The following is a 10,691-nucleotide window of genomic DNA, read 5'->3' as shown; positions in this document are numbered from 1 at the left end:
CATGGGGCGCCCAGGTATTTGGTCCAACACTGTTCTGAGAGTTTCTGTAAAGGTGGTTTTGGATGACATTAACACTGAAATCAGGCTTCCCAGGTGGCGCTAGTGGTAAAGAACCTGCCTGCCAAGGCAGAAGACAGAAGAGACTCAGATTCAATCCCTGGGTTGGGAAGATCCCCTGGAGGAGGGCATGGCAACCCACTCCAGTATTCTTGCCTGGAATATCTCATGGACAGAGGAGCCTGGTGGCCTATAGTCCATAGGGTTGCAAAGAATCAATACGACTGAAGCAACTTAACATGCATGCCTTCGCTCAGTCGTGTTCGACTCTTTTCGACCCCATGGACTGTAGCCTACCAGGCTCCTGTGTCCATGGGATTTTCCAGGCAATAGTACTGGAGTGGATTGCCATTTCCTTCTCCATAATATGCATGCACACAACATTAAATCAATGAACTGAGTACAGCAGATTGCCCTCCCTAATGTGGGCAGGCCTCATCCAATCAGTTAAAGGTCTGAACGTAACAAAAAGCCTGGCTCTCCCAAGAAAGAGAGAATTATCTTGCCTGACTGCCTTCAAGTGGGATGTCATCTCTTCCTGAGTCTTTAACCTGCTAGTCTTTGGATGAGAACAATGCTATTGACTCTCAGTTCTCAGGTCTTCAGACTCAGCCTGGAATTGAACTATCAGCATTTCTAGGTCTACAACTTGCCAACTCGCCCTGCATATCTAGGGACTTGCCTGTTTCCACAGCTGTGTGAGCCAATTCTCTATAATCTCTCTTTCTACCTGCCTCCCTTTTTGGCTGCAGGATCTTAGTTCCCTGACCAGGGATTGAACCCGTGCCCCCTGCAGTGGAAGCACAGAGTCCTAACCACTGAACCACAAGGGAAGTCCCCTCCTTTCTAATTTTCAAGAGCTCACACCCCAATCTCAATAATTCATCTGCCAGATGAATGCTGTGATGGCCTAGAGTCCTGAAAGGAGAGGACAAAAACAGAACACAAGGCTGCACCAAAGATTCAGACGTGATTTGTCAGCCTTTATTAACCAAGAGCAAAGCCGAGCCCTAGAGTTTCCTTTTAAAAAACCCAACCTTCTTTATGGCAAACAATGATTTTAAGTATATGTTCAATACTACAGAGCAAGAATTGATTACTTTCTAATCACTTATTCTTCAGAGATTAAAATACAAGTGTAAAACAGGTTAAAACAAGATCCTCCCCCGTGATTTAAAAATAATTCCAATTGAAAGACATTTCAAACACTATGTGTAGAACTCAGGACCAAAAAGACCTTACAACATTTTTACCTTTGAGGTAGCACAATAATGCTGAATTAGATTTCTTTTACTACAATGAGCTCAGGAAAACAATGAGGAATCTACCTTTCACTCAAGGTGGCCTAAATGGTTTTCTGCAAATCCCCCATGAGTTTGGTGACAGTTTTCTCCTTTTTTTTTTCCTTGAAGTATAAAGATAGCCCTGCAGTGTGTAAAAGGAAACCCACGGGAAGGCTGCTTCCCATAAAATAGACATTAGAATCATTGAGCAACGTCAGCAGTCAAGACAGGAGGAACAAGAGGTAATTGTAGTGAAAAGCCAAAACAACTTGTATCTTGGCGAGATTGGTTTACAAGTGCATGTCAAGAACAAAAATTCCAACATTGGCCAACTGAAAACAAAATATAAAAGATGACATTCATGGGTCTTTTTCCTTTTGCTCTGTGCAAAAATGCTCTTTTAATTTCCATAAATGAGAGGATTGTTTGTACACTATGACAGGACATGGAGATGCTGTGTGTCCAGGGGCTGCTGGGCGCCAGTGGCACCTCACTGACCATTGTGACTAGAGAATCTGGGCAGTAAGAGGATGAACAGTACCTCTCCTGGCTGGAGAATCATCTCTTGACACTTTGCTGCTGAATTCACTCATTAAACCATTCAAAGAAAAGCTCTACCCGGATTTCTGAGAATCTACTGCACTCATACATAACACATTAATATATAAGGATGAAGGATTAAGAGGACAGGGAAGATGAAACCTTCCTTCAGAGAATACAACCAAAAGAAGAGGGTGAGGGGGGTGTGATAAAGTGGGGCCAGTGGGAAAAATAATACTGCAGATTAGACCTCAAGGCTCTCAGGAACAACCTCCACCATGCAAAATCAATAGCAAAGCCAGAACGGAGGGCATGAAGCTCTAACCCATCCTAGAAGAGAACGATATAAAACAATGATCAGAAAGATCTCTTCCCAATAGATGCTCCTCCCCGTGAGGCTCAGCTCTCAGCACAGGGCTTGCACAACATGGTGTGGACAGCAGAGTCCAGAGTCAAACTTGGTCTGCTGCCTTCGACTCCCCGTGCTGTAAGGAAAAACTGGAACACTGTCAGGCTCCTGGTGCCTTGGTAACAGCTGTGTCCTTTTCACTCACAGTGGTCCCTTGACTCCCTTCCTCAAGCCAGACCCTCAAGGGGCCCTAAAGGCAGTGAGGGTCTGGACTGATGATCCATATGTCCATCTGCAGTTAGAGCAGGAAGACTTAAACCTGATGAACTCTACTTTGTAAAACAGAAACCGTCAGTATGCTGGGGGTGTCACAGAGCTCCTATGAAGGGGAAGACTGAACTGGGATGTGAAAGAGGGCAGGACGAGAAGTCCTATCCCTAGCAGCCTGCAGGAGTGACTGGCTCAGAATTCACAGCTGGCCCTAACTAATGCTGGCACGGGGATAGGGTGGGGGGTGTAAGGGGGCACGTGTTCACAGAGTCCTTACACAGTCTGGGGGCAAGATCTCTGCGTCACTCCTGAAGCCCAATGTACCTGTTACCTGCGTGAGAGACAGGCATGGCTCTTGTCTGCTAAAGTGCAATGTCTGCTTTCTTAATTTATGTGATAATAAAGCAATGCCATACAAAAGAAGAACCTTGGAAAATCATGGGGAAAAACCACACAGGCTTTCCCGGTGCTAGCTGCCGGTTTTGGAGTATTAGTTACAACCTTTCCCAATTCTGAGAGCTGCAACGCAGACTGCCGACTGAGAGTCTTTCTGCTTTCACTTCATGGAGAACAAGGAAAAGGGAGAACCGAGCAAGGCAATGATGAGCCGCCACTCTAAATATCTCTCAACTATACTGTCTGCGGCAAAAGCAGACAGCCTGGTTTAAGAGGGCAATGGTGACTGCATGGGCTCCATCGCTGTCTACAACAGGGATGACTTGAGCCCCAGCATGTTAATCTCCCAGGGATTCACTGAGATATACAAGTTTAAAAAATTCATATCAGAAAGGGCCTCTTGATTTAATATAAACGTGGCTATGACATCCAAATTTATCTTTAGGTAAATGTCACACTGCTCTTAGGATCTCTTGTAACATCTGATTCTAGGTCATTCTGAAGAAAAAAATTTCATTCTGAAATATATCTAGTTAATTATGATAATTCATCAGAACTCTACCTGATATAATCAAAAGGTTAAAAAAAGCTAAGTTACTTTCCTGTGGGATTAACTGGAACCCCAAATATCCCAACATCTTAATTAGAAAGGTCTTTGCCGTAATTCTACGAAATTGTACACGATATCAACTTTTTTAAAACTAACAAAAAGAGTTGATCTTTAGGATAAATGCTTGAGTCAGCTGACAAACTGATATAAAGGAGTATGTGCAAGGGGAATTCTCTAAATAGAGGGAAAAAAAATTTTTTTTTTCCATAAAGATAGCTGCTTTTTCTTTAAAGAGTTTAAAAATTGATGGTTCAACAGCAAAGCTACATAACCACTCTGGAGTAGAAGGGAAGGGCTCTGCCAGCACAGTGCCATCAGCTGGTAGAAACGACTGGAAACAAGACAGGCAGGAGTGGCCCAGGAACATATTTAGGTCAGACACAGCAATGGCAGCCCCAGACCCTGGCTCCTTATAGATAGACAGCAATCCACTCATGCATACTGCACAGAGATTAAACAAAATGAAAAGAAATGTACTAAAACAAAAGAAAGCACACCCCTCAACCCAGAAAACCTTCCCTGGCTCTCTGCTACCTGAAGAATGTGCCAAACGCCAGTTTTCTGCTCTAACGTGGATTCTGATGACTGATCAGTGAGCTCTGGGGTGCTGACCTGCTGGGCCCTGGGCAGGACCTCTCCCTAAGCATCACTGAGAACTGGGGGACAGCTGTTGTGTGCCACTGTCAGCAGACAGTACAGTGCCACAGGCCCACAGACCTCCATCACATTTGCCACCACTTTAAACGGTACAATCAAAAAGGCTACAATTGTGAACAAATGTGGACTTTCTCCAAAGACAGATGAGGAGACAGAAGGCTACAACATGTCCCTCCTTGAGAGAGGTTGGAGGAAGGTGTCTACAGTTACACCACAGGTTTGTGCCAACCTGTGGTAACTTTCAAAAGCCATAGTAGCAGCAAGAGAGGAAAGGAAGATGTTTACACTTTGGACTTTGTATCAGGCACTTAAATTGTTGGAGAGACATGCCATTTGGAACCAAAGATGTGAAGACTGGGTTGGAGTGATCGTGACGAGTGGTCTAACAATGGACTTTCAGAAGCAAAGTGGAGGTGTGGGTTGAACCTCTCCCATCCTTTAGTGCTGACTTTCAGGTTTTCTAAGTGCCCACGGCCATGGCAATGGCAGCGGCGGTGGCAACGGCAGGAACGGTTCTGTCATGTCTTCTGTTTGTGTTCTGTGGCTGACCGGAAGTTTCTGGTGTCACACTGAGAAGGCTCTGGGGTGTGGCACACCTACTGCCCAGGATCGATCAGATCCATGCTGGAGCCAAACATCTTCACCAGCTGTTCCTCATAGTGCGAGATGTTCCTCTTCATGATGTCCATGCAGGGCCCCAGCAGCCTCTCGAATGCTTGCACATCCATAACTGTATTGTTAGAAAGAGGTGAGGGAGAGAATGAGTTCTCCACACCAGCAAGTCAAAGTCGCTTCCCTCATGTAAACCTTTCTTAAATATGTCCATTCCTGTCCGAGGAATCAGACCACTGGATACTGGACATTTGAAAAAGACGGGGTATTATGTGGACACAGCCCTGCTACTGAGACTTTGTGGAGCATAGCAGCACCCATTCTCTCTGTCCCCGAACAGCCCTGGATACCAGTCCGCATCTCTGCTCTTTCCACATAGGCTGGGGGCTTCTATGCCTGTCTTATTCACAGGCTATTGTCAGCGTTCACGAATGTTTGCTAAAAGAACACATTCACCCATTTCTGGTTGGTCACACAAACTGTGCAAGCCTAGATGTGAGAAAGTCAAGGCGTGTTGATGGGGAAAAAATAGTGCATGTTAGGAAAAAATAAATAAATAACGCACAAAGCATCTTTCTTACCTAAGCATTTCACATCTCCCACTGCATAAGCCGAAGCAGCTCTGGGTTTGTTGGTGACCAGTGCAAGCTCTCCAAAGTACTGCCCCTTGTGGCAGCGCGCAATCTCGACCTCCTGGTTCTCACCATCCTTGTTGACTTTAGTCTAGAACAGGTAGAGAACACGCCTGATTCCAGAATCACAAGTAGGCACGTCCAGTTGCACATCCTTGTGGTCCCTTCTCAGTACACTTAGCATAATTACCTAGAGATTCGTGTTGCAGAGACTGACTACACTGTGTAAACTGCATGGGCTACTCCCAGGGGCCTGGTTTAACCAAAGGAGCTGGCTTTTACCAAGAGGTGAGGTGTGTGTGTATATAGATAAATATTATTGTAGTATATATTATATACTAATTTACATATTAATGTAATACAGTATATAAACCAACATATAATATTATGTTAATATACTTTAACATATAGTAAATGTATGGAATATTTAATATATTATATGTACATTTAAATATATATATGAATGCAATCCATTTGGTAGATGCTGACTTCTGAGACACAAGGAAAAAGACAAGGTCTTTTGCTAATTCTTCCTAAATAATGCCAATGCTTCTCTTGGTTAGAGTCACAATTCAGAGCTACTTCTTTTTGACTTAAGGCCCAGCAGGACTCAGACAATACATTACAGAGACCAGTTTCATGTTTATGTGCTGTCTGCATCTTAAACCAGTAGTCCCACTACATTTGTTTAGAAGAGTTAAGTAACTAAAAACTTTTTATAGTAGTTTGAATTTTAAAACAATAGTTTAAGAAATCAAACAGGTTATATTTTGTGCTTTTTGAATTACTGAGAATAATGTACTATATTTTACTTACTATCTAGTTTTTTTTTTTTTTAACAAATCTATCTGCTAAGCTAAGCAATAACTTGTTTAAATGAAAAAAATACTTATTAGTAAGAATTAGTTTCAACCTGTAAGAGCCACTTTATGGCAGGGGCAGATAAATAATTTTTTGAAGGTTAATTTAGCAAAATAAATAAAAGCACCATGCTCACTTACATGGTTTGATTTTCCCTCCTTCCACACTTCTGCCCTGACCTGTTTGCTCTGAAGCTGATCTACCCCTTCCGAGCCAATGCTCTCCAGTGTCTGTCGTATTCTCTGGGACTGCAGACATGCTCATGTCCGCCTAGTCCTTTCTCTAGAGGAGCACTTATCCCACTGTATTGTGAACACCAGCCCCCTGTAGGTTTTGATATAATGCAGGTTCTGATTCAGTAGGTCTGGGCAGAGAACAAGACCGAATCTCTGACAAGCTCCCCTTCTTTCCCAATCCAGTGCCACAATGCTGTTGGACCTACAAACACAATACTATGCTGTGATCAATAGGTGTCAATAAATACAAGAAATGTACGAACATATATCAGTAGTCCAAAAACTATAAGTAAAAAATTTTAATTAGGAATCAAGCCATCTTATGGCAGTAATCTTATTTTTCTTTCTCTATTGTTGCTGTTTAGTTGCTCAGTCGTGTCTGACTCTCTGCGACCCCATGGACTGCAGCCTGCCAAGCTCCTCTGTCTATAGGATTTTTCAGGCAAGAATACTGGACTGGGTTGCCATTTCCTTCTCCAGGGGATCTTCCTGATCCAGGGATCCAACCCGCATCTCTTGCAGTGGCCAGCAGATTCTTTACCACTGAGTTACTGGGGAAGTCCTCTTTCTCCACACTTAACTTACAAAAAATATTCTGTAAAAGGTTTCACACTAAGTTGATTTAGTATCATATAGTAAGTCAGTATTTTGATCCAGCAATCCCACTGCTGGGCATACACACTGAGGAAACCAGAAGGGAAAAGAGACATGTGTACCCCAATGTTCATCGCAGCACTGTTTATAATAGCCAGGACATGGAAGCAACCTAGATGTCCATCAGCAGATGAATGGATAAGAAAGCTGTGGTACATATACACAATGGAGTATTACTCAGCCATTAAAAAGAATACATTTGAATCAGTTCTAATGAGGTGGATGAAACTGGAACCTTTTATACAGAGTGAAGTAAGCCAGAAAGAAAAACACCAATACAGTATACTGACACATATATATGGAATTTAGAAGGATGGTAACAATAACCCTGTGTACGAGACAGCAAAAGAGACACTGATATATAGATCAGTCTTATGGACTCTGTGGGAGAGGGAGAGGGTGGGGAAATTTGGGAGAATGGCATTGAAACATGTATAGTATCATGTATGAAACGAGTCGCCAGTCCAGGTTCGATGCACGATACTGGATGCTTGGGGCTGGTGCACTGGGACGACCCAGAGGGAGGGTATGGGGAGGGAGGAGGGAGGAGGGTTCAGGATGGGGAACACAGGTATACCTATGGCGGATTCATTTCGATATTTGGCAAAACTAATACAATATTGTAAAGTTTAAAAATAAAATAAAATTTAAAAACAAAACAAAAAAAAGACAGTGCTGAAAGGAAAAAAAAAAAACTGAAACAATATCTAATGATGATGAATTTATTGTAAGAATGACTCTTTCCACCTATAGGTCATTGTGTTTCCTGGGTCTCCCTATCCATTAAATGGCCACAATAATAACTGCCCTAGAGACTCCCTTCCTAGCATGCTAAAAAGGAAGCTTTTTCATAACCAACACTCACAATGTATTCTTTGTTATATATTCAATAATCTTCCAATTTTCTATTAGGGTACTTACCCTTTTTCTTATTGATTTATAGGTCACTACTTCTCATATCCTTAATTACATAACAGAGGTAAAAGCAACAAAAAAGATATATATACTAAATATTTATCAATGAAAGGGCTTAAACCCTGGTCTCTGTCAGTCACATATCTCACGTAACAATTATGATTCTGGCACATGAAATACACTTCACACTATTAAAGTAAACAGTTACATTCTGTGCATATACCTGGCATCTGGATCTCCCCTGGAACAACCCACATCATCACACATAAACTCACCTTGCTTTTGATCAAGATGCTCACTTCACCAGACTCTATAATGTAAAAGCTATCAGCCTTTTCACCCTGAAAAGGGAGAGGAGGTGAGGTCAGAGCCATACATATGTACTGAGGGACACAGAAATAGACAATCTTCACATAGCCTGAGTTCCAATTTTATTATTTTCCAAACCTACAAACCAATTGATGACTAACAATTCAGAACAAAAACAGGAGGATCCTGATCACCAGGGATGTCAGTCCAACTACGACTGACAAACATCTCTCCTTCCTAACATGGAATATTCCCATCTGTCTCCGTGAATATACTCAGGCTGGCAACTGCACAGATCACATTCTTACAGCGCATGTTGGTCAGCTAACGAGACCTATGATAAGGGGTAAGTAGCCAAGTCGGCTGCAGGCAGTATCAAGGTGACTCCTGGCTAACCCTGGGTCATGAAGCCCAGCGATGATCTCCACCATCAAATACAGCCCTCCAGAGGACAGCGTGGAGCTGGAGAAAGCACCGCCTTGGTGAGGCAGGTGTCTTCACGGGGACTGATGTCACTCTTACAAGCCTCAGGCTTTGCTTTGCTTGTTTTGATGTTAAACCACTTAGCTGAACCAGTTATTCAGGTAATTCAACAAGTAATTATTATGTGCCAGGCATGAGAGATAAATCAGTGGATAAACAATATCCCTACCCTTGTGGAAATTACAGTCTGGTAGAGTAAACAAACTGTAAATGACCAACATAATGAATCAGTAAATTATGCTGCTGTACTGGAAGGCAATAAGGGCCATAGGAAAAAAGTAGAGCAGGGAATGTGGGATCTGGAGTGGTGAGGGAAGAGATGTTATATAGCATACAGGAGCACCTCAGTAAGAAGCTGAGATGCGAGCAAAGCCTGGAAGGAGGTGAGAGGTAGGCAAGCAGATATGGAAGAGGAGGCTCTCAGGCACACATCAGTCTCTGACTTCTCACTTAACTTCTGAAGCAAAGACCATCTACATTGAATAATCCAATACTAATCATGCGCTCTCATTCCATGTGACAGGTTGTATGTCTTCATAAGACTTCATGTCCTTCATGCATCACACAGGGACCACACACAGCTGAGGCTGACATTCCTGAGTTAGTCTAGTCCTAGGTTACCACATAATAACCACTGCTCCATAGCCTTATAAGGGGCTGTCTGTGGATTTCTGTGTTGCTATGTTGGGTAGGTACCCTGCGTCCTTTGGTAGATAGATTAAACCATCCTTTGGTTTGATAGATCAAACCAGTCCATCCTAAAGGAAATCAGTCCTGAATATTCATTGGGAGGACTGATGCTGAAGCTGAGGCTCCAATATTTTGGCCACCTGATGGGAAGAACTGACTCCTTGGAAAAGACCCTGATGCTGGAAAAGACTGAAGGCAGGAGGAGAAGGGGACGACTAAGGACAAGATTGTTGGATGTAATCACCGATTTGATGGATGTGAGTTTTTGCAAACTCCAGAAGCTGGTGATAGACAGGGAAGCCTCGCATGCTGCAGGCTACAGGGTTGCAAAGAGTCAGACACAAGACTGAGTAACTGAATTGACCCTACATGCAGCAGAACCAAATCACCAATAAGTTCTATTCGTGTAATACAAATAGCTTTAGGATATAAGTTGATGAAAGATGGGAAGCCATGAAGGAGACTAAAGAGGAGCCAGACTCAGGGCCACCAAGAGGGAAAATCATTTCTAGGTCCAAGAAGGGAGTTTCATAAAGGAAGATGTGATTACCAGTGTTCAGTGCTGCCAGGAGGTCAAGAGTAATAGTCAAATGTATGGAACACTCTGGTGACCAAGACGAGAGTAGTGAGCGGTAGAGAACTGGAGAAGTGAGAAGTGGTAAAGGGCAGTGTCTGAGCCCTTTGTTTAGAAAGATATATAACAATCATAATTTAAAGTGCTCATTTCAATGTTGCAGCTTGATGAATTTTTACACTTCCCAGAATTTTTACACTTACAAAGTTCCCAGATGGTTGTCACACCTGTGTAACCACCCCTAGAACAAATGAAAACTGCCTGAGTGACCCCATTTTTACATTCTTGTGCCCAAATTCCTACTCTTTTGTTTGTGTGTATGTGTTAGTCGCTCAGGCGTGTCTGATTCTTTGTGACCCCATGGACGGTAGCCCGCCAGGTTCCTCTGTCCATGGGATTTTCCAGGCAAGAATACTGGAGTGCGTTGTTGTTTTCTTCTCCAGAGGATCTTCCCAACCCAGGGATTGAACCCAGGTCTCCCGCATTGCACACTCTTTACTGTCTGAGCCACCAGGGAAGATACTCTTCTGTCTGAGGTATACCAGTAATGAGTAAACCCGAAA

At 43.0% G+C, this 10,691-nt stretch overlaps 1 protein-coding gene across 2 annotated transcripts in view; it reads right to left on the bottom strand.

Annotated features, from left to right (window-relative positions):
• Positions 1–1,019: 1,019 nt before the first annotated feature.
• The window catches only part of PRKAR2A (protein kinase cAMP-dependent type II regulatory subunit alpha), a 71,911-nt gene continuing 62,239 nt past the window's right edge, over positions 1,020–10,691 (bottom strand). For both annotated transcript variants that reach the window (XM_086368084.1, XM_086368085.1), the window contains exons 9-11: positions 8,348–8,413; positions 5,356–5,497; positions 1,020–4,892 (exon numbers count right to left, since the gene is read on the bottom strand). In XM_086368084.1, the coding sequence (XP_086224210.1) occupies positions 4,759–4,892; positions 5,356–5,497; positions 8,348–8,413 (342 nt within the window). In that variant the 3' untranslated portion in view covers positions 1,020–4,758. The remainder of the gene's footprint in view (positions 4,893–5,355; positions 5,498–8,347; positions 8,414–10,691) is intronic.

Source organism: Bos grunniens, chromosome 22 (genome assembly GCF_055505025.1).
Source record: "Bos grunniens cultivar Pamir isolate PY7600 chromosome 22, Bosgru_T2T1.0, whole genome shotgun sequence".
Lineage (NCBI taxonomy): Eukaryota > Metazoa > Chordata > Mammalia > Artiodactyla > Bovidae > Bos > Bos grunniens.
This window is presented reverse-complemented; position numbering and strand designations above follow the sequence as displayed.